This window comes from Mollisia scopiformis, assembly GCF_001500285.1.
Source record: "Mollisia scopiformis unplaced genomic scaffold LY89scaffold_26, whole genome shotgun sequence".
Taxonomy (NCBI): domain Eukaryota; kingdom Fungi; phylum Ascomycota; class Leotiomycetes; order Helotiales; family Mollisiaceae; genus Mollisia; species Mollisia scopiformis.
In genome coordinates, this window is record NW_017263606.1 from 256,161 (window position 1) to 279,026 (window position 22,866).

Here is a 22,866-nt window from a genome sequence, read left to right on the forward strand (position 1 = left end):
CTAGTGAAAAGCAAAGAAAGATAAGGAAAATTCCACGTACACTCCTTCTTCCTTATACATTACCTTCCCTCTTTCCTCCCCTCACAATCCACGCATGCATGCATGCAAAATATACACCTCCCCTCCTCCTCTTCCCATCCCTCTCCTCTTCACAAAGCCAAAGCCCCCAAAACAGCCAAACCTCCCAACCAAACCTCCGCTCCCTTCCTGCCAGCAGCAGCACCCGTAAACTGCGCCCCGGTAGCACTCCCCACACCACTACCCGTCCCCGCCGCGGCACCGCCATTAACCCTCGGCGTCGGCGTCCCGGTCTGCGTAACGGTCACCTGGCCTCCATTCGCGTTCGTGACCGTCTGCGTGTACACCACGCCCGCGGTCGTCGCGGCTGAGTTCGGGCCTTGCTGCCATGGGAACCAGGTATTGGGCGGTGCGGCGGTGGGGGAGGGCGGGCAGGAGGTGTAGAGGAGGGTTGTTGGGGTTAGGGTTTGGATTGGCTTTGAGAGGGGATGTTAGTCTTGGAAACGGAAAGGAAGAAAGAGGGAGATGGACGGAAAGGAAGGATAGAAGGAAGGGAGGAGGAAGGGAAGGGAAAGGAGGGAGGGGGACGAACCCGAGTAATGGTACAAGGACAATCAGTAATAACAAGCGTGGTGGCTTCGGTGACGGTGTAGACGACGTTGCCGTGCGCGAAGACGGTTGCTTCGGGGCAGTAGGTTGTGAAGGCTGTTGTGGTGATGGTTTCGTAGGCTATGCTTGCGTTTGCTGGAGCGATCCAGGAACTGGATATTGCTGCTACTGTCGCTGCTGGGACGAGGAGAAAGAGGTTGAGGAGTTTCATTTTGCGTTCCTTGCTTGCTTTCTTTTTGTTTGTTGTTATTTGTCTGTTGTTGAAAAGAAGAAGAAAAATGAACGTCGTAAAAGAAGTGCAAAAGCGAAGCAGTACTCGAGTGTTTGTTTAAAAGAGTGACTATAGCGAGTATCAAGAGTTGGTAAAGAAGGAAAGGAAGAAATGGGAGAATGTACTCCTTCTTGTACCACAACATTCACAGCATTCTCGCCCAATGAGAGTGGGTGGCGGGTCGATCAACGTTCCTGTATGTGGCCAGTGAAATCTCTCGCTTTGCATGAGAGCCACATTCCACAACATGTCAACAAAACAACCCAGCCCGCAAGTAAGATTGGAGCTGAGTAGTGGAATGAGAGAACGTATTCTAATCAGCATCACTTGACAATTTGCCTGGACAACACCAAAGAGGCTTGGGAAATGAAAATACATTCCTCACAAACAGCTGTCATAGCCACAACCTTGTTTTCGCCACTTTTTGCCATGCAAGAGGCTTCCTTTAATGTTTTTCATTTGCTGTGTTTTGTCACAGCTGGGTCTAGGTACATCGGATCAGGGCCTGGTTCTTCTTCACACCAAGATCGAGCTCCGAGGAGTTCAAAATAAGAGCATCCAGTGCACACAAGCCTCCCTTCCATCCTTCCAGGTCCTGCCGCATTAAAGAGTCAATCTTCGACTCCTTTGTGAAATGAGAAATTCGTGCAAATGAATGGGAGTCTCTTTCTAATAATCCCTCTTCCGCCGGAACGCCTAAGATGCAATGTATTCAGACAAAGTTGAGTGTTCCAGTGAGGCCGCCAGATGCAGTATTCATTGGACATTAAAGTCGTTAACGACAAACTCGTCCCATGGTTTTGTCCAGGGAATTGGGAATCTATGCAATCGCTAATGAAGAATCAGGCCTCGCCATATGAGACCGTTGGATACCGCTATGGTACGTATGCAAGCACGTGTACAAGGGGTATCCAAGTCGAAGGTAATCACTTATAGAAGGTCAGAAGTATCCAGGACTCATCGATTGGATCTGCTCATGCTTCGTTCGGGGAGGGTGACGTTGTTGTATCGAGGAGCGATGGAATCGAAGTCATAATTCTTTAGGGTTTGCTCGTATTTTGAGCTCTTCATGAATTTTGGTACGGAATCCTGCAAAATGGTCAGTATTAATCATTCACCAGAGGGATTGGTTTTCTTACACTAGCCATGAGCTTGAAAACGGAAAGCTGTGCTTCCTCGAAGAGCTTCGTGACCTCCTTCAGACTTTCGACCATGGCGGCATCTTGACCAACAGCCTTTGTCATTCTGGTGGCCAGTTGATTTCGCAGCAGATGATCGATATTGAGTTCGCAAGGAGATCCTGGAGCCAAGAAAGCATTGTAGATTCCATAAGCAGAAGCCATCGTCTCCTTTACGGCATCGAGATTTCCGGATGGAGATCCCTTCCCACTTCTTGACGGAGAATTGGCCTTGATGGCATTCTTGCAAGACTTAAGAAACTCGTCCACGTCCAAGTAGAATGAGAGATTCTCCTCGCAATGGGTGTCTCGCAAATTCTCACGGAACAGCAATCGAAGAGCAGGATCGTTCAAGATCTTATCCAGCTTCTGCGTATTCGAATCCCTCGAGACTCCTGCTCTGGCAGAAGTGGCAGATGGCTCACCACTCTCCGAAGTTCGCTCCCTCAATGTCATGCTGACCACATCTTTGCCCTTTTGCGTCAGTTGGTAGATTGCATGCTTTGTTGGTTGGAAGATTGGTCTCTCCTTCTCCTGGGCTGGAATTCCGGCAAGGAAAGCTCGATCTGATTGCACACACCAGATCAATTCTTGATCCAGAAAGAGGCCTGCAATTTCTGAAGTCTCTCTTCGATCTACAGTGGTACAGCAGTCCATCAACCAATCTGTCGCAGCCTTCCCAGTGAAAGTTTGATACATGGTACGAGGAGGAGTTCCGATCTTGCGCTCGCTAGCCATTCTGACACCTGCAAGACCATCCTTGTATTCACTGAGAGAGTCGGAATCCGCGGAACTCGTGCTGGTCTTGACATTCGGTCCATTGGTACCAACAAATCTCCGGAAGATCACCTCAATCGTGCTACGGTCCGAAGAGAGCTTGTCAGTGGCCGTATCTCGCTCAAGAATCACCAATTGCATAGTATTTCTAGGAGAGCTGATCAATTCCCCGACATGCTTCTGTTGAATGCCGTTCTTCGAGCAAAATCTCTCCAAGATGTGAATGCCCTTCGGTGTCAACTGCCATACAGAACTCTTCATGGTGAACTCCTTTGCTTGCTTTCCGTCTGCAGATTCGATGAATCGGGCATCCAGAAATCGCTGACAAACCGAACGAGCCATCTCCCGGGCCATCGAGAAAGTGGTGGTTGTGGTCGTCGTAACTATCCTGGACGGGTCCTTCGGATCGGGCATGCGATTGGACTGAGAAAACTTCAATGATCCCAAGTTGTTTATGGCCTCCTCAGACAGAAACGAGTGCTCGATGCGGATAAATCGTACTCGGTGTGCTTGTAATGGTAAGCTGACAACCAAGGTCGAGAAGAGGTCTTTGAAGTCCTGCCAAAAGTGTTAGCTCGGTATATCTGTAGATCGATCTGGAATCCATATCTACCCTGGTGAACGGTCTCTCATCAGAGGTCATGCGCAATAAGCGCGAACTTGTTTGGTGCATCTTATTGTAGTTTGTCGGTGGAACAAACGCAATTGGAGGTGGTGTGTCGCTGGAGGTATTCGCGTATGCTTGAGAAGGAGGATCGGTCTCCAGCAAAGAGGTGGTAGAACTCAAGGTGTCGGTTCTCGCGTGCGAAGTAGTCGTTTGAGGTGGGGTAGTGCTAGTCTTGGGTGAATTGGTATTGTTCCGACCGCTTCCTATTGATTCAACCGATCTCGCCCCTTTAGTATTGTTCGGTGCTTCCTGCACGGGAGAGCTCTGCGCAGTTCGGTATAGACTTCCAGACGACGGTCGACTGCGGAGCGCCGGTTCTGAGAAACTCGCAATTGCGCTGGTGGTTTTGTCCCGAGCCAATGCAGCAAAATTGAAGATGCCACTCCGATTTTGTTTGGACGAGGCGGTCGAGAGCGTCGACTGACGGTGTTTGTAGATGTTGGCCTGTCTGTCGTTGTTCTGGGAAGGTGAGGCGGGAGGAGAAGGTTCGGCAAGGGAAGGAACGGAGCGGATGGTCGACGTCGACGAGTCCTTCGATTTGGACGAAAGCGCAGCAGTGGGGGAGACGGAGACGGAGACCGGGCGAGCAGAGGAGGTCAGGTGGTTAGCGACGGATATATGAGAGAGTTGAGATTGAGAGGTTGAGGTCGAGGTAGAGGTAGAAGTGGGCTGAGAGAGAGCCATCTAAGGATTTGGGTATGTTTTACGACGACGGCCTAAACGGGCAATGATCCTATCCCAATCCCGTCACCCGCCAATTGCCAATCCTGACGGCCGGCTCGCAGGCTAAGGGCAAGACAGACTAGTGGTCTAGTCCTAGTCGAGATATGCCTAGTTAGTCTGTAGCGTGGCAGTGGAAGGGATGGGAAGCAGGGCAGTCCAGTTTGGTGTCTGTGTCTGTGTCTGGGACGGTAAGGAGGGACAGGTCAGGTAAGGAAGCGTGGTAGCGGGAAAGCACAGAGAGTCGCAGACACACCCTGGTCTGATCCAGTCCGGTATTGCACAACACGACACACAAACGTGAGAAGTGGAGGTGCACGTCGTGGAAGTGAAAGTGGAGGGCGAGGGGTGAGTTGAGTGGAGTGAGTGGTGGACGAGGGCAGAGAGAGCCAAGCGCGACACAAATTCGGGCGCGACTTGGACTGGGGGGGCCAGGTGGTGCACAGCGTGGGAAGCCGGGAAGCCGTCAGTGCCAGCAGCGGACGAGCGAACGAGCGACTACCGAGGAGAGGAAAGAAAGAAATAATAATAAATATTATTATTTAAGAGATGGTGTAGATGATGCAGATTGCAGATGCAGGCCGATGCGTGTCCTGTGCAGGAGTGTAAGTAGGCAGGCTGGCGTGCGAAAGTACAGTAGTCATACAGCAGTAGCAGTACGTAGTGTACAGTAATACTGGCCGTATCGGTAATGAACAATGCGTGCAGCGCGTGCCCTGGGTAACGGTGGTTCGGCTCGGGTATCTTGTGCCAGCTGGTGCTAGGGCCTGTGTACTGTGCACTGTACAGTACTGTACAAAGGGGAGGTCGTGTTCTAGCAGCGGTGGCTGGTGTGCTTTGGTGGAGATGTGAAATTGTTGACGAGGGGGACCAATACAGTTAGCTAGGTGCCTAGAAGATGCCTAGATGCCTAGACAATGCAATGTTTGGAGTGGTGGGCGAGGGTCCTGAATGGGGCCTGGTCCTGGCAGCGAGGAGAAATGGATGCCTGAGAGCTGCCTGAGGGCGCCCCGATGGTGAATCTGTGTCTTGGTGAGGGATGTTTAGCTGCCGCTTTCTCGTGGCAGTGAATCCACTTGGCAAAGATCGCTCGTGGCAAGCAGGGATTAATGGTCGTGCAAAGGCAAGGGGAAGATCCTGGCTAGCGTCAGAAGTCGCCAAATGGAAAAAATCGAATGTTCGACCGCCCACGCACCCTAAAAAATAATTTTGGCTGAAGGTCCGAGGTCCTAGTCTCGTCTCCACCACGCAGCTCGCCGCCTGGATCTGCCCTGGATGTGAGACATGAGATATGCCCGAACGCTGAGTGGAGGGGGGCCATTACTTACAAGAGACTCCTGAAACCAGGCTGAAAATAAAAATTTCTATATTGATATCACTTCATACGTAAGTACCAACAAAATGCGGTGTCCGGCGTTGGCGTCGTCGGTCTGCACCGAGCCAGAATGCTGGTGGGATGCGTTGGGATGATGCGTGTGTGCAGGTCGTGTTGATGATGTCGCCGATGCTGATTCTGAAGCCGGAAGATGAGGGATGCGATGCAAATGCCCTGCACCGAAGCGTCGTCGAGAGAGAGGGATGATGATGACCACCACCACCAAGACAGAGCAGCACGGATTGATAATTGCAGGACTGGTTGCGGCACCTTGATCTTCGTCGTCGTCGGACCTCGATACCGAAGCACGTCAGACTGGATGAACGAGTGAAAGAGATCGATGCGTGCTTGCTGACTGCGTTTCTGACCCTGCTAAATCACTTCAGTCCTGAATCTTCTTCATTTTCTTCTTGTTCCTTATTGCTTGTGCCTCCTGCGTGCTGCAGCACGGGATCACAGCATCCATTCATTCATCATACAGCATCACCGACAGTCTGGTCACTGGTGATCCTGGCTTGCTCTGAGGAAAGCCTCCTCCGCAGCTGTGTTTCGCCAGGCTGCGCTGCTCTCCTCTCCTCTCCTTCTGTGATGCGAGAGAATGCACTGCCCTCTCACGGGTTCATTACCACCATAACGGCCAGCTACGTAGAGGACCGACGCCGAGTGCTTCACCTACCCGAGAGAGAGCCTTCCATTGCCAATGATTCCATTAAGAAACATGAAAGAGATCCACTTACACACTCAATCTCACACACGTCAGTCGCTGGAGATGCTGCGGCTCACCGTTGCTGAGCTAGACCCGAGATTGAAACGAACGACCTCTTGTTTCGACGAGAGGAAAGTCCAATTTGTTGCTTTGTCGTCTGTAGGGATGATACTGTCAGCACCCGAATAACCCAGACTCATCAGAGACCTATAATTCTCCCGTAAGAAGACCGGCAAGCATGTTGCCAGTCTCGGAACCCTGTGAAGCTTGAAGCCTCTCCCAGGGACGGAAACCGTTCGTCGATCCTCCCCTTCCCATGTTCCAATGCCCTTCTAGAAAAGAAGATGCCGGCGCCGACCAAGCAGAAAAGGCATGAATGTCTTACAACGTACCTGGTATCCGAATCTGTTTCCGAAGATGCCAGGAGGTGATTCTGCTGGCGGGATGTCGAAATGCCACGAGGTCTGAGGAAAATCCGTTGTCGAGCGATCCTTGTCCCTTGACAGCGAGCGTTTCGAAAGGGGGCCAGCTGAGGTGAAAGGAGCCCTATTCGGCGGACTGGAGCGAAACCTGGTCTGGTAGGTGGAACGTTCACAAGGAAAGCAGCAGCGGTATTCAATTCAATGTGATGTCACATTCAAGAGAGCGAGGAGGAAGAGGAAGAGGAGGAATAGAACTAGAAAACTAGATAGACATCGATGGCAGAATCCGAGCAATATCGGCCACTACTCCCCCTATCGGCTCTCGGTCTGGCTGGACGGAAGATCACAGTCCACAACTGGCAGAATCTCACAGACGCAGATGCAGATGCAGATGCAGAACCAGAACTAGAATGCGCTGCAGGTGCAGGCAGGAGCTTGGAGAATGCTCGAGCGCAGCAGAGTTGTGTGGTGCTAAGTATGTGGTGTTGAGAACGGGCAACTAGTTTTCATCTGGCTAGCACCATCTTCCACCCTTCAAACCTTCACACTTCACCTTCCCCATCTCCAACAACGTGCCGTGCTCGCCCAGGCATCCGACAGGCACAATGCAATGACGGGATGCTTTGGCGACAAACTCTGAACACGATAGGGTGAAGACGGTACCGGCTGCTCGTGCTCATCTCGAGAGGAATCTGGTAACGAGAGCGTGCACAACGATGCGCCACATTGAATCGAAGCACTACTTATCAGACTGAATGCACCATACAGGCAGGCCAATTTCATTCCAGCCTCAAGCCGTTCCCGCCGAAGATAATTTATGTCAACCACTCAACCGTCATCTGTCAAAATACGACAAGCGACCGATCGACGCCTCTTCAACCCCGACTGAACTCTATTCTCTCGGAGCATTCGATCCTCCAATGCGACTGTGGCAGATTTGGGAGCGACATCGCCGCCGGCGCCTCCGTAGGAGACAGTACTCGGGAAGCAGTGATTCCATTCACAAAACGAGAACATGAACTCACAAAAACCGTATTGACTGTATGTACGAAACATATCTCGGCTTCTCATAGCCCGAGTGGGGACGATAAAGCCTCAGCACAGGAAGCTATTGATGCACCACCACCCGCCCGATACAGTCACCACTTTTTCCCCCGTTAAAGTTCTCTCACGCCCTCGCAGCTCCACGCGACGGTGCCTCACGCCAGAACACGACATGAATCGGGAATGCACGTGGGAGGCTTTAATTATTACTCATATTACCTCACATTACTGTAGACTTTTGCACCATTTCTCTCTTCCAGCAAATAGGCTCAACTGGCGCCCACGAGCCGGAACATGTCGAGTTATCAGCCATCCATCGATGACCCTCAGCAAGCCAAGCGGTGAACCAGTTCATCAGTCCTCTCTCTGGATCAGCTCTCTCACTGGACGATATCCGCAGACGTAAAAGCAGCAGGCCGCCGATTATCTTTCCTCCCACGTTTTTTCCAACCTTGGGGGCTGTGCTTTAGCCGGAAAATGATGACGGCTGGGATGAACCTGGTACGCCCTGGTCTCTCGTTCCAACCACGTTCAACGCACATCATCAGACCACGAGGTCGCTGGGATGTTAAGCCCCCCCCCCTTTGGTGAGCGGGTCTTGGCGTGTGGTGGCCGGGGTGGATTAATTTCTTGCGCGACCGGCGAGTAGCATGGGATAATAATACGGGATTTAAGGTACAGTACAGTACAGTACGCACGATGGATCGTCACTTGCACGGCCAGGGGGCAGGCGGAAGCGAATGGACGACGACAACATGACTCGGCACTTGACAGGTAAGTGAGTGACTCCTGAAGGTGGAGAGCGGGAGGACGGGAGGACAGCAGGACAGCAACGTTCGTGAAGTGAACGAAAAGGAAACATCGATCCGTGAGGCAACTGCAACTGCAACTGCAACTGCACCTCTCAACGTCCAATCATCCGCGGGCAGCATGATGGGATCTCCCGTTGTGGCTGCTGCAAAACCAGCCCATTTTTCTGCTGCGTTCCATCCATTCCACGTGTCGGTGAACTGCCTGCCCTTCCTCACCTGCTTAGGTCTCATCTCAGCCCTGCGTGCATATCTACTTACGCTACTGTACAGTACAGTACTGTACTGTACTGCTACTTACTCCCTTCTTATCCGTACCACAACTTTCTCCCGGAATATCCAAACAACCCATCCGACCCCCAACGCGTGCATGTGGGAACCCTATTTATCCAGATTACATAAAATCACCTCTCCAGGGTCTGTAGTCTGAAACAATATCGACCGTACTTGGCCCCCAATCCCTTTTTTTTTTTTTTTTTTGTGCCGAGACGAGAAAAAAAGAAAAAAAAGTCGGAGATTCCTAACCTCGTGGAATGGAGGAATCCCTCACCGCCAGCCATCTATGCATGCATGCATAGATCCCCGCGCAATGCTACGAGGCACCATCTCACATCTCAAACTCCGAAAAGGGAAAATCAAAATCAAAATTAAAATTAAAAATAAAAAAAGTTAGAGAATATTTTAAAACAACAACAACAACAGGATCCGCAGCACCACAACATTCCAAAACCCTTCTAGAAAAGAAAGAAGAGCACCCCCTTCATCAAATCCACCCCTGCATCCTCACCATCCCACGAATCGCGCCCGAGAATTCGGTGCCGGAGATATCTACTTCGTACTTGTATCGAAAGGCAAGGATGATCATCCTTGCCAGAAATCAAAAAATGTATGATCCCCCTTTTTTTTTAATTCAATTCACCATGTGGAAGCACCTCACACGACCACCACCACCACCACCACCCACAAAAAACATAAAACCGAGATTAGAAAATGGGGAGGGACTTCGTGTGATCTCCCCGAGGAAGGAGGAGGAGGAGATATTTTCGGAGATGAGAAGGTTCGTAAACACTTCCATTCCCCTTCCTTGATCCTTCGAGAAGGTTTCTAGAACGTTTGTCTGTCTCATCTCTTCCATGGTTCATCGGGCAATTCCTCCCCATCCATCATCTCTCTCCCACCAAAAAAAATTAAAATAAATAACCTTCCTCTCGTGATTTTTATGTTCCGATGCACGCACGCCTGGGCAGACAGGATCCACTACCACGTTGTTGTTTTTTGTTCTTGTCGCTCGCTGCTTACCTCATTCATCATTTTTGGAACTGCTACTGTAGAATGTTTCACATGCTGTCCTTCCTTTCGTTCTTACATACGATACGAGAATAGCATGTCACGTCTCGGTACATTATTATTAAACTCCATCCACGTGGGAATCAATTGAAATTTTTTACTTAATTTTCGGCACCCCAATCCAGATCCAGATCCAGACAGATAGATGCTCGCCGCATACCTGCAGCACCATCGGGCGGCAATCGGGAACCAGCGATCGGGATAGTCCGTCCGTAGGTACGAGTGAGCGAGCTGACGGATACGTACATACATACATACATACATACATACATACATACAGCTTATTCTCGTATCACCATTCACCACGAAAGAGAATGTGGAGGCTAGCTAAGGGAAAACGTGGGAGGATATGCAGTGTAAGGCTATCTATCTATCCTTAGCAAGTGCCTCCACACGCCCAGAAAAGAGGTCTCGGATGAGGACAGCGGTTAGTAGCCGAGAAAGTAGGGCAAGCCAAGCCAAGCCAGCCAAGAAGGCGTGTCTGTGTGTGCCTGTGAAACGTGGTGGAGGAGAGATTCTAGACTCAGCCTCTTTTTCTGGGCAGGAAGGAAGGAAATGCCGCGGAAGAGTTCCGTTCTTTGTCATTGATTGAATTTGAGTTTTGGGCTTGGCTTGTGGCTTCTGGAGGAAAGGAAAGGAAAGGTTCGATGATGAGATGGTGGAACGAGAGACATGTTGGTGATTGTTGTTGAGTCAGGTAGTTGCGTGTGTGGCTTTCTTTCGGGTCGGGTATGAGTAATGGTGATGGTAATGTAGTCGGCGAAGCCGTGTTGGTGGATTGGTGGATTGGATTGGCCTCCTCTTTCCCTCCCTCCCTCACTGCACATCTAGCCCAATCTCAACTTCCTCATCCCCTAATTCCGCCCTAATTCCCGTCCTACCTCCGTCCCGCAGAAAAAGCAAACTCTAAATCGACGTACTCGGGTAAAACTCAGAGCTCATTCGCTCGACTTCCCTTCCGATTCCAACTTCGTCTCGATTAAACTTTTCCACCACCCGTCGGAAACACAAATAACTGGCCCGCCTCTCCTTCCCCCAGCGGAAAAGCCCTACGTGCTAGCTGCCGAGAAAGTTCAAGGCTTGTTTGTACTAGGCGTCCAGGCGGGAAAGCCCTAAGCGTCAAGTCAAGTCGAGTTCCGAGAATGTTCTGGTTTCAGTTTACGATGGGGTTCAAAGATGGGTGGAGCGGGAAAGCCCTAATAGCCTAGCAGAGCAGAATTGAGAAAGAGGGTTTTGCTAGAGATGGGAAGGCAGGAGAGAGGTGGGAGATATTTGTCCGTCGGGAGAGAGTGCTGGTAGTACGGTAGTCGGTTGTTCGGGTGAGAGGGCTGTTTGTTGGGAGTGTTGTGCTGGTTTTTATTTGTTGGAGGCGAGCTGGAGGTATTCTCGTTCTTCTTGTCGTAGTCTGGAAATATGTAAACAAAGCTTTGAAGAATGGAGCGAGGTTGTTTTGCTTATAGTTAGATGGGTTCAACAAGCGAGTGATGTTGGAGTTGCTTGTGATAAACAATCCAGCAGGAGTATCAGCTTTGGATGACTGTTCTTATTGGAACCGTTGTGTGAATTTTTCAACTACGTCTTTGTTGTCTCAAAAAATCACCTTTCATTCAGTCCAATCTCGAGCTTCATTTATTGATGTACCACACATTCCAACAGTGAACACTTAGTTCTTCTCCTTTATCCATCTAAACCTCAAGCACCACCAAGCAACAAATCACACATCACAACAACGACCTCCCTGTCCCTCCTCAGCCTAGTCTAGTCATCAAGCAAATCACTTCATCATCATCATCATCATCATCATCATCATCATCATCATCATTACCATCATTACCATCATTACCATCATCGTCAAACACCGTGAATCACCCATCCATCCATCAAACATGACTACTGTCCCACCCCATTTCCAAATCACCCACATTTCCCTTGCTCCTTCCTTTTGTTATAAACATGCCAACAACCACAACAAATGCACGAATACCTCTTCCCCATGCTCCTAACCTAACCCCATCAAAACCACCCATCGTTCTGTTCTACATATGAAACCACCTTCCACCCCTCCACCTCCAATCCCTCCTCCCCTTCCACCAAGATCTACCCCTCCAGCACCCCCATCCAGCAAAGAAACCAAAAAATGGACATGCTGCTCCAAAACCAAACATCCACACATCGAGGTTCGTCTCCCCTTTCCCCTTTCCCCCCTTTTCCTTTCCACCTTCAAAGAGAAGTTGGAGTAGCTGATAGATAGGATCGGGGAAGTGGTATATGATGGATAGTTTTGTGGCTTGTACGTTCCCCGGGTGCGGACACGGGAGGTGTGGCGGTTGTGGGGAGGTTGGGATGCCTGGGTGGGGTGGTATGGAGAGGAAGAAGGGGAAGGGGAGTGAGAAGGTTGTTAGGTTTTTGCTATGATGAGGATGAAATGAGGATGATGAGCCGACTTTCGCATTCTCCAGACTCGAAAATCTGGTTTGAAGGTAGATATGGAGACGTGGATATGAGAGGGAATATGTGATGGACGTCAACAAGCACCAGATTTGTGGGTTTGAGAAATTTAAATTTAGCTGGGATAAGTGTTACGGACATTGGCGTAGTATGAGTAAGTCTTAGCTCAACATGTCTGCCTCTACGTTAACAGCCACAAGTCAGGGAGTGATTGCAGACATTGAGAAGTACAATCCAACGAAATAGACTCTTCTCTTTGTTCTGTTCGAGGTTTTATCTTCATGTAAGTCAACCAAAACGTGTATCCACCCAAATCGGATTCCAGACAGATTGAAGAGCTGCGCAAGAAGACCAAGACTCTTTCACAGACATTCACTCGAAAAGCTTTTGTATCAGGGAAAATCAGTTCCATTCACCTATATACTGTGTGGATGACCCTTGATCGATAACTAGTATATAAAGTTATCTTCTACCAAGACGGAAGAGAGACCAGCAACGTATCTGAACAAGCACTATGGCCCGGGCGCGTCCAGAGCCGGGAACTGGTTGGCGCACCAAGTCCCAGCGTCGAAAGGCAAGCTGGAGATCAAGTCTTCACGTGTTGTCGAGGAGAATAAGTCTCTAAGAGAAAAGAGGTGATATGAGAGACATTGTTGACAGCATGTATAGAAAGAAAACTAAAGATGGGTTGGACGCATGATGTTCTGCGAGTGTATCTAGTGGTTTTAGTTCAATCGCTTGACATACCTTGAGATGGTGATAATATGTGGTTTCGAAGAAGACACCTGCGGTCATCACTTGATAATGACAAAAGTCATGATAACAAGACTTGCATTCTGCTATAAGCATTCAACCAGAGGCTTATAAAACATTAGCCAATCGTTAAATGTACTACGCGATATTGCTTGTTTGCTAAAATTATCGAACGAGACATGGACAAACCATGTACAAACATTTAAGTAAGACGAAAATCCCAGTTGAAGGTATTAGACGAAAGTGGATTCTTGACAACAGTAAAATGTGTAAGATTTCTATTTCAACAAGAAGAGTAGCAAGAGCGATAAATACGCTATAGGTCCCGGTTGCTCGTCATAAGAGGGACCGGTCTGGTCAAGTGTAGATGGAGCTGAAGAACAAATAACATCTGCTAAGACGAAGTCTTTATAGTCAGCTTCCTTAAGAGTTGTCTTTGAATAGTCTGTATATGGCTAGCGTGGAGATAATCAGAGGTGTGAATCGCAATGTAGAGCCGGATTCACCACCGGTCTACTTATTGTATTCATTTTTAGTTATTCTATACACTTCCTCTGACATCAGTCAAGCGTAGCCTGACTCAATGACGAAAGCGAGGGATACCCCGTCTAGCCTTGTGGTAACATATAAACGAGTCCTTTCGACGAATCTGAACGGAATTTTCAAACGTCCTCCTTTCAAACACAACGCAGACACACCAAACCCAAATCTCCACTTCTGCAAAAGCTTCTCAAGAAACATCAACACACAATACCACAAGGAGAAACCATCAAAATGAAGTGGATGTGCTGCAGAAAGCATGTTAACCTCGATGATCCATCCAAGCCTGTCAGTTCCACCTTCGAATCGTAGGAAAGAAATCTCAGGTACTGACATACAATAGGTGACCAATAATCACTGGATCCGAACCTGTACATTCAAAGGCTGTGACCACGAACGTTGCGGTAGATGTACTTTACCACCTATCGAGGACTGGCACACCGATGCTCCGGACTCATCTGGTCCAAGCAACGGAAGTGCCAATAATGGTCCTGCCTCGGATGCGAATGTTGGAGGAAAGTAATACTTGGTCTTGAATTCATATGGAATTCTTGGGGTTGGCGATTCTGTCATGACTTTCCGCTACCTTCGAGATTTGCTATTTTAGGCCTGGAGGAATGGAGGGCGACAAAAGTGACTTGAGATCGGGAGTGGGGCTTCGTATTGGGAGAAAAGTTTGCGAGAGAAAAGTTGCAGAACTTTGATTTCGTTCTTGAGGTCTTCGATTCAGAGTACTTCAGTTTCCGAATCAAATGAAAACCATGCACTCTGAATTTTCTCAGAGAGGCGACAATGTGTCACCCGAGACTTCTCCGTGAATGTCATCTTCAGCGAGGTAGAAGGACAGGTGATTTATAAAAGACACTCTTCTTCATCTACTTCAGATTCCCGGGTTGTCCAACATACAAGACGAACAAACATAGTCAAATCAGAACAAAACATTGAGTCTAATACGCCGAAACAATGGAGAAGTCAGACCCTGAACTTGAACCAACAGGCATCGAGTGGCGTTGCTGCTAGAGAAGAAAGCACAAGTGGGTCTACAAGTTGAATAAACCTATGGATCAAGTAAGTAGCCCCCTCGACCTTCCCCTCATCTGTGTGCTCACGTACTGATGCTTCCAAGTGGATGGACACTGGCCTCTTTCCAGTCTGCGACTGGCCAGAGTGCAAACATCGAAGATGCAGAACTTGTGGTCTGGCTATGAACTAGCAAACTTGTCTCCAAAGCATTAGGCCAAGAGAGTGTTGAAGTTTATTCTTGCTACTTGAGTTTATGATCGAAGTAATACCGTGTATCGAGTAGAGCTGTGGAAGGAAGGTGCGAGCTAGAGAAGCGTAGAACAGTGTATTTGCGGAAGGCACAATCTTGGTGAATACAAACCATTCCAGAACTCGAACATGTGGACTCCAGTGACTCCAAAATGAATGTTTTCCCTTGTGATTCTGCTGATACTTGAATGAAGAATTATTCCCATACCAGGTATCAGCCCGGAAGCAAAGAACACACGAAGGTGAACAGTCTTCAAACGAAACATGTCCTCGCCTCGAATCATCGAAAATCCAAACATGAACGACGGAATCCATCGAAATGCAGGTTTCCAATGGCGCTGCTGCCAACACAAGCGGCACAAGAATTTCCTCTTCACGAAAGGCAAAGGTGACGATGTAGGTTTCTTAGTCCCTCCTTAACCGTTTACTCATAACTTGTACTCTTGCTAATGTCTCATAGTGGCAAGAAATCGATGGCGCGGAAGATTGCTCTTGGACGGGATGCAGACATCGCAGATGTGGTGCTTGTGAGCTTGGCTTTGCGTAAACTTTTTTTTCCATGGACGATTGAGTGATAAACGCTAATGCTTGAACAAGAACGGAGATTCATTACGATCAATATTTCGCTTCGCGGACCAGCTTGAAAGAGAAGATGAAGCAGAAGAGATTGAGAGGAGATACACTTACCAACTGCGGTATCTCGATGCTAGGCGAGGAGTGCCTAAAGCACCCGATTGATAGCTTAGAAAGGAAAGGTGACGAAGAAAATGCGAAGCATGCAGAATGATGCTTTTCACGTACACTTTGCTTGGCTATGGTGTCACTCGACACCCTAAAGTTTCGCCGTTATCCGCAGATTCTGGGGAATTTACCAACTCCACGCTTCATGACCATAATTCTAGTATGGAAGATCCAATCATACACACTTGAGAAGACTATATGGGAAGTGATCCTTGGCGTTGAGCGTGGTGATCAGCGGCATGCGCCTTGCCTGAGCTGACGTTGTGGGAGGACAAGCGCGAGGCTATGGTCTTGGCTCGACATCGAACTTGTATCATTGGTGACATTGGGGAGGATAACTTTAAGCTTACCTGAAAAACGAACCTAGGCGACCGTCCTGGGCTGATACCGAAGGTCTCCAAGACTTGATCGTCTGCGGCGTAAAAATGTTGAAAAGATACAAATATGAGAATGGTAGCAACAATGCGGAACATGTCCAAGTCTGACCTTGTTAAAATCACTGTCTTTGAGATATCAAAATCCTGATCGTTGAGAAAGCTAACATGCAGATGATAAGCTGCATTCCTTACCTCCCACTCCCACTCACGATCTTTACCTTTGTCTCCATCATTCTGATCAATGTGGGAGGCGTCAATCCGAATTATACCAGCAGCTCCAGTAACTATTTCGTCCTAGAAAAGAACAGTGCTTTCAATCTCGTTAATGTAAGATCCCCAATCTCCAAGAGAGATGCTTAGCTAATTGTCAAAGTGGAACTATACCATAACGCCCCTACAAAGCTTTGGTTCTTACGAGTATCACTTGTATCTGAATCGACTGTGTTCATTCGCCAAAAGCCAACCCCCATCTTACAGTCTCAGTCCCTCTATCGTCTCAGGAAACTGTATAAATGATCGCAACACTGGCGAGTTCGAAGATGGGCGACATTTGTATGCTCCAAATGCTCTTGTTGGAAGCCTCAGTCCCTTTCGATTCAGTACCGTTTATCTTGTCGTACCCTTCGCCTTCTATATCTTGACCGCCATTTGTGCCTTCTTCTTGATGGTCTGTGTGATATTTGGAGGCAAGCGACTTGGTCGTGGAGGGGCGATTGCATGTACAGTCATCTCCGGTGTGAGTACTTGCATACAACAAGATATTGCTACAGAAGCTGACTGAATTCTAGCTCGCCATGATCTTTGTTATCATCGCCTCAGCGGCGATCACAGGACAAATGTATCACTTGAAAGATCAGATTGAAAACGACACAAGAAGGATAACGGCTCTTTCGAGCCAGACAATAGGAAGTCAGATTGGTGACACAACTGATTGGACCACGACAATCAATCATGTTTCGGTCGGCAGTGTTGTGCTTGGCCTTACTTGGGCTTCAGCTGTGGCTATGATGATTGAGTTCTTCATGTGGGTTTGGGCTGCGATAGCCGTAAGGAAAGAAAGTCCCAATATCGCTATGAAGGACGAGCATCGTGTGCAGGGTTGACGTAAATATGACGATTGGCAGGAAAGAGACAAGCATGTAAGAAGAATGTGATATTTAGATGATATGACTTGATATGGACTTGAATGTAATGCTTATGATGTGTATGAAATATCGAAATGTGTAAGAATTGCTTGGCGATGTCCACAAATTATGATCCGTGAATAATCAAAAGCCACGAAACAAGTGAAAACGTAGATACGACGAAGGGAACAATTAGCTTAAAGTCAGACGGGAGGACACAGATCGAAAAGTTGCGCGCCTGTATCTCCTTCCAGCTGAAGATATTTCGTATCAGAGTTGTGCTGTACAAATATCTCGCAAGGTACTGTACTAGCAAACAAAACTTGCATAGTTCTTGCTTGATAATAAAGCTTACATATAGAACTTGCAAGCGACGACATTAGGTAATAGCCCCAAAATCATCTCTGCACTCCGACCGACTTCCTGAGACCATCTCGAGCATTCGTCCTTGGCGCATTTGCCTCTTCCTCAGGAGTCTTTCGATCGCAACACCACTCGTAAGGATACCCACGATTATTCTCCTCAACCCTTCTCGGCAAGTATGGAATATTCTTGAGCTTCACAACCCTGATTTCCGGGATGCCTTGCTCAATATCAGTCTTCTGTAAATGACAAAGTTCGTATCCACCAATGAAGCGAATCGCATCTTTGTCTCCAAGGATTCTCTTCCTCCTCTCCCTCCATTCAGCAAATGTCTCTCGATGAGGGTCATCATCGTACTGCTTGAGAAAGTCGGAGGATTCCGTCGAGCAGGTGTCTGGACCCAGAGATCTTTGCGGCTTTTCGAAGAAAGGATCTGGAACGTGACTATACCCGGCAAACACGTGGTCAATATCAGGATCAGCAGCCAGAGACACTCTTTTCAAACTCTTCAATCTCCTCAGTCTGTTCCTCGTGTCCCTCCCATCTTGAACAGCGACACCGATCGGCGCAGAAGGTCGACGCCAGTACGAAGTCGGTAGAATAATATGCTTCACGGCTTCCAAATCTTTCGCCACGTCTGCACACAATATCTTATGAACTGGTAGACTTCGTCGTCTTCCGCGTTGCGTATATTGATCCCATTCCCAGGCAATGAATGGATCATTGAGATGGAGAATATCGCCACCAGGCAGATCAGCGTAGACATTGGTTGTACCGAAACAGAGCTTGTATCTCTTCAGTGCGGCGGCTCTTGATTCTCGACACGTGCTTAATGCAGCTGGATTTGGAGGCTGATGATCTTTCGGGAGGTAGAGTCGATGTTCACAAATCACTCCCCCATTCGGGTATCTTATGACTCTTGGAGCAGGCAGGGAGAATTCCCACTACAGAAGATTAGCACAGGCTCTCTGGAGTTGGAAATGATTTCACGTTCGGTGGGAACGTCATACAGCAAAACGGACATTTAGCCAGGATGAGTTCTTACGATAAGTCTCTGTATCTCCAGGGGAAATTTATTGAAATAAGGGAACGGCGCAACGTTAGCTATAGGTTCGGCTTGAAACTCTTTCAATTTTAGCTCGTAATGGGTTTTCCTGTCTTCATAATTCAAGGGAAGTCCGTCTGTATGTTTGAGTCGTGCGGTTAGAGTGGCTTTGACGCCCTTGTGAGGCAGGTCTCGATGCTTTAATTCGGCTCTAAGCTCTGGGACTTTCATTGCCTGCCATGATGCCATCTTCCACAATCGACATAGGATTTTATTCTGGTATCCGCCTCGCTCTCGATCCTTTGCAGTGCGGAAGTGCGGGGCGGGGTTGAGAAAACATTGCAGTGAGATACAAGGCAGCAGCCCACGTGACAACGCATTTTCAGCCACAGCTCCCTTCAGCAGTATCGATCGTGGCCTAGGTGGCTTAAGGATATTGTAGTTTTTGTATTCTGTTCTATCTACAACTTTTGCAATGCCATGCAATGCTAAACAATCCAACACGAGGAAGGCACGAAGAAAAATGATCTGTCGTCCAAATGCTATGCAATACAAACTCCCCCGCCCCACCCCATCAATCATCACGCATTACCTGCCCAACGTCATCAACCCCATAAGCCGAGATACCACCTAAGGAATGTCAAATAGCGGCTTCAGCTTCTTGATGAGTAACCATTCATCATTGCTGACGTCTGACCTATAGAACTCCTTAAGGGTATCAATACTCTTCCGAGAAATGAGCGAGTAAAGCGAATCTTTGTCCTCGAGATGTCGTCCGTAAGTGGGTTGATGGCCGCCCATCTCAATCTTGACTGCCACGGATGGTTGGCCCTTCTTACAGATCTGGACTTGCTTGTGATCACGCTCAATGCTGGTACTGTAAGATGTTAGTGGTTGATGTTGAAATCTTCAAAGAGAAGAAACTTACACTCTGCCTAAGCTGATAATCTCTTTGACACCAGTCACTGCATTCTGCTTGACTGCTGCAATCGGAGTGTGCATACGCAAATTACCTTCGACGACATCGACACCGATGACGATAGGACCAGTCTTGTTGAACACAGCGACAGTATTGAGAACACAGGGGAACACGGCGTCGAGCTTGGACTCTTCCTTCTTCTTCTCTGCGATAAGCGCCATGTGCTTGGTGAAGGCATCAAAGAGATGGTAAATGATGTCAGCAGTGAAGATCTTGATACCTTGCTCATCAGCGTAAAGTTGTGCCTCTTTGTCAATCTTGACATCGAAACAGAGCATGACAGCGTACTCCTTGTTCTTCTCAAGCATAGTACCGCAGTTCATCACGTCTCGCTTGTAGACTGGACCAATGCCAACGTTTGCTACCGGAATCTTGGAGACCTTCAAGAAATCGAGCAAGGCCTCGAGAGATCCAAGGGTTGAGGCTTGTACAGTGACACCTCTTCCAGATTTCTCAACACGTTTGAAAAGTGCACCAAGATCAGAAAGGACCTCTTCTTCGATATCTGACTCGTCGTCATCGGGGCCGACGACCATCAGTCTGGAACCAGCGATAGCGCCTTCAAGGTTAGGAGCACTAATCTTGACACCTAGTGCTGCCTTGACCTCCTTGTTGTGGACATATGCCGACTTCAGTCGAAGTTCCTTCAATGGCGCAGGAGTGAGGAGAGCTCTGATGTTTGTCGTGATAGCACCTTCTACACCGCAAAGAACGATGCGATCTCCCTCTCGAAGGATACCATTGGAGAGAATAACATCAATGGTCATACCGAAACCTTCAATAGCCTTAACTTCGAGTACCGTTGCTTGAACTTCTGAGAGGTACATTAAGGATCCGACCATTCTCTCTTGGGTAAGTTGTAGAATCAGCTTGAGCATATCAGGGATACCTTCTCCGGTATGAGCGGATGTGGGTACAAGAGAGACGAATTTGGCCATGGACTTGTTCTCGTAGTAGAGCTCAGAGTTGAAACCTTGCTCTGCAAAGGCAACCTTAGTCTCTTCCAGTCGCTTTGCGAACTCATTCTGTACACCCTTGTTCTGAAGTGCCAAACTCTCCTGGAAACCATTGTTGTCTACCTTCTTCCAGCCATAGAGACGATCAATCTTGTTTAATGCGACAATGAAAGGTGTCTTTCGGTCTCGCAGTAGCTTCATCGATTCTAGAGTCTGTGGTTCCAGTCCGTGCATGATATCGACCACCAAGATGGCAATATTACACAGAGACGAACCACGAGAGCGGAGATTGGAGAAGGACTCGTGACCAGGAGTGTCAATGACCAACAGACCGGGAACTTTGTAGTCGAAACTGCCATCTCGGTTGACGACTTGGGTCTTCTGCTTGATTGCTTCAACAGGGAAATAGGTAGCACCAATTTGCTGTGTGATACCTCCAGCTTCGCCTTCTTGCACATTGGTTTGTCGAATCTTGTCCAACAGTTTTGTCTTTCCGGTATCGACGTGGCCAAGAATACAGCAGATAGGTGACCGTAAATTATCCTTGGATCGTGCTGCCATTGCGGCTTGATGTGCCTTCTCACGTCTGTCTGCAGCTTCCTTCTTGCGTTGAGCTTCAGCGGCTTGTCGTGCCGTCGTCTCCTCATCGTCAGAGGACTCTTCTTCTTCGGACTCTTCTTCGGACTCTTCTTCTTGTTTACTACGCACTGGAATAGCTTGGCCATTCGCAGGAGCTGCAGCTTTCTTGGCGGCGGCTTTCTCTCGTTCCTCTTCAGAGTCAGCGTCCCAGCTCTCCTTCACATCATCTTCGCTTTCGGCAGCCGCAGCCTCCCAATCATCTTCTGGCTCACTTTCCTCAGCTGCCTTAGCAGCCGCTGCTTCAGCAGCCTCCTTCTCTGCCTTTACAGCAGCTTCGGCTAATTTACGTTCGGCTTCTTGCTTTGCTCGCTCGGCTGCCTCAGCTAGTGCTTTCTCCTCATCGGCCTAGAAACCATTAGATTTCGCTTAGACTGCAGGGCTCGCTGAATCATACCTTGATCTCATCTGGGTTCTTCCTACCTCCTTTCTTCTTCTTATTGTCATACGTGGGCTTCTTCTTTGGTTCTCCATCTAGACCACCAACTTTCACACCTGAAGCAAGCATCTGCTTTAACTTCATTTCATTTCTAAGCTTCTCCTCTCTCTGAGCCTTTGTGAGATATGTGCCATCTTTCTTTTGTTGCTCAACCTTCTCCTTCTCCTTTTGCTTCTTGAGTGCTTTTGCCTCTTCTTTTCGCTTCTCCTCCTCTGCTTCTTGTCTCTCTATCTCCTCAAGTCTAGCCTTCTCCTCAGCAATAAGTCGAGCTTTCTCCTCTTCGCGCCGCTTGAGTTCCTCTTGTTGTGCTTGAAGCTTGGCAAGAGCTGGTGGTAACTTCTTCCCCTTGCCACCGGCAACTGGCTTTACAGCTGTTGGTTCTTCGGCTTTTACCTCAGCAGCCTTCACTGGTTCTGGGGTCGCTTTGGCAGCTGGTCCTGTTGTCTTCTTCTTGGCAGCCTGTACACGAACAAGTCAGAGACCCTAATAGACCCAAATAAAGTCTTTGAACTCACATTTTCCTTCTTCCGTTGCTTCTCACGCTCCTTCTTTAGCTTCTCCTTTTGTGCCTTCGTAAACACCTTGCCATCCGCGCCACGCTCTTCGTCTCCACCCTCAGCATCTTCCTCTTCTGCCTTTGGAGCAGGCTTAGTCGCACCCTTCCCTTTGCCCTTCTTGTCTGGTAGCGCGAACTCATCATCTATTGATGCCTCCACTGGTGCCTTCTCGGACAGATCGGGTGTCTCCTCCGCAGGTGTTGGATCCTCCCCTTCGACAAAGTCCTCGTCTTGCTTTCCCTTTTTCTTCTTCTTATCGCGCTTCCGCATCATAGCCATAAGGCCTCCAGCTGGGAACTCCTCCTCCGCATCTGCCTCGGCGGGGGTATCGTTGCTTTCTTGCGTGGGGACAGCAGCTGCTGCAGGCGTCTCTCCTAGATCGGCTTCCCAGTCGTCATTCGCCTTCTTATTGTTCTTCTTCTTGGGAGGCATTTTGAATTTTTGAAAGGTGCGAAAACGAGCGGCTTGGAGAAGAGATCGTGAGTAATAAGAACGCGATGAGTTTTGTACAAATCTGCCTGCAGTGGTGTGGCAAGGTGTTCGGTTCAGTAGCGCTCAACGCAGGTCTGACTCATTAGAATAAGCCCAATAGAATAATATCAGACTCCAGTTCTGTCGGATGAGTGGCAGATTGTTTGTGTGACAATTATTGGAATTTGCCTCCACGGACGAAAGTTTTGTGGAATTGCTCCA

The 22,866-nt window shown here is 48.5% G+C and overlaps 6 protein-coding genes across 6 annotated transcripts; 1 reads left to right on the forward strand and 5 right to left on the reverse strand.

The window, feature by feature from the left end:
• Positions 1–45: 45 nt before the first annotated feature.
• Positions 46–1,241, reverse strand: LY89DRAFT_257229 (uncharacterized protein). Its single transcript, XM_018206245.1, has 2 exons — positions 611–1,241; positions 46–494 (listed from the first exon to the last, which is right to left on the reverse strand). The coding sequence occupies exons 1-2, from the start codon at positions 836–838 to the stop codon at positions 150–152; spliced, it is 573 nt and encodes a 190-aa protein (XP_018064663.1). The 5' UTR covers positions 839–1,241; the 3' UTR covers positions 46–149.
• Positions 1,242–1,855: 614 nt separating this feature from the next.
• On the reverse strand, positions 1,856–4,204 carry LY89DRAFT_596386 (RGS-domain-containing protein; the record flags this gene model as incomplete). Its single annotated transcript, XM_018209919.1, has 3 exons — positions 1,856–1,987; positions 2,038–3,411; positions 3,467–4,204. The coding sequence occupies 3 exons, from the start codon at positions 4,202–4,204 to the stop codon at positions 1,856–1,858; spliced, it is 2,244 nt and encodes a 747-aa protein (XP_018064664.1).
• A 4,140-nt stretch (positions 4,205–8,344) lies between these two features.
• Positions 8,345–8,757, reverse strand: LY89DRAFT_257322 (uncharacterized protein). The gene has a single exon (XM_018206246.1). It carries the CDS (start codon positions 8,717–8,719, stop codon positions 8,495–8,497), a length of 225 nt encoding a protein of 74 aa, XP_018064665.1. The 5' UTR covers positions 8,720–8,757; the 3' UTR covers positions 8,345–8,494.
• A 7,482-nt stretch (positions 8,758–16,239) lies between these two features.
• LY89DRAFT_740039 (uncharacterized protein) lies at positions 16,240–17,177 on the forward strand (the record flags this gene model as incomplete). Its single annotated transcript, XM_018220540.1, has 3 exons — positions 16,240–16,401; positions 16,448–16,810; positions 16,863–17,177. 3 exons carry the CDS (start codon positions 16,240–16,242, stop codon positions 17,175–17,177), a joined length of 840 nt encoding a protein of 279 aa, XP_018064666.1.
• Positions 17,178–18,333: 1,156 nt separating this feature from the next.
• On the reverse strand, positions 18,334–19,359 carry LY89DRAFT_257390 (uncharacterized protein). The gene is made up of 2 exons (XM_018206248.1): positions 18,584–19,359; positions 18,334–18,505 (listed from the first exon to the last, which is right to left on the reverse strand). The coding sequence occupies exon 1, from the start codon at positions 19,186–19,188 to the stop codon at positions 18,586–18,588; it is 603 nt and encodes a 200-aa protein (XP_018064667.1). The 5' UTR covers positions 19,189–19,359; the 3' UTR covers positions 18,334–18,505; positions 18,584–18,585.
• Positions 19,025–22,848, reverse strand: LY89DRAFT_257363 (uncharacterized protein). The gene is made up of 4 exons (XM_018206247.1): positions 22,132–22,848; positions 21,575–22,075; positions 19,535–21,525; positions 19,025–19,483 (listed from the first exon to the last, which is right to left on the reverse strand). The coding sequence occupies exons 1-4, from the start codon at positions 22,603–22,605 to the stop codon at positions 19,237–19,239; spliced, it is 3,213 nt and encodes a 1,070-aa protein (XP_018064668.1). The 5' UTR covers positions 22,606–22,848; the 3' UTR covers positions 19,025–19,236.
• Between the last annotated feature and the right edge of the window lie 18 nt (positions 22,849–22,866).

Bases quoted from the DNA above. Each gene is read 5' to 3' on its own strand.
- LY89DRAFT_257390 (XM_018206248.1), bottom strand. From the start codon at position 19,188: ATGATTGATGGGGTGGGGCGGGGGAGTTTGTATTGCATAGCATTTGGA.
- LY89DRAFT_257363 (XM_018206247.1), bottom strand. From the start codon at position 22,605: ATGCCTCCCAAGAAGAAGAACAATAAGAAGGCGAATGACGACTGGGAA. The intron at 22,076-22,131 runs GTGAGTTCAAAG...GTTCGTGTACAG, and splicing joins AGCAACGGAAGAAGGAAAAT to GCTGCCAAGAAGAAGACAAC. The intron at 21,526-21,574 runs GTATGATTCAGC...AATGGTTTCTAG, and splicing joins AGAACCCAGATGAGATCAAG to GCCGATGAGGAGAAAGCACT.
- LY89DRAFT_257229 (XM_018206245.1), bottom strand. From the start codon at position 838: ATGAAACTCCTCAACCTCTTTCTCCTCGTCCCAGCAGCGACAGTAGCA. The intron at 495-610 runs GTTCGTCCCCCT...CCCCTCTCAAAG, and splicing joins GTCCTTGTACCATTACTCGG to CCAATCCAAACCCTAACCCC.
- LY89DRAFT_257322 (XM_018206246.1), bottom strand. From the start codon at position 8,719: ATGCTGCCCGCGGATGATTGGACGTTGAGAGGTGCAGTTGCAGTTGCA.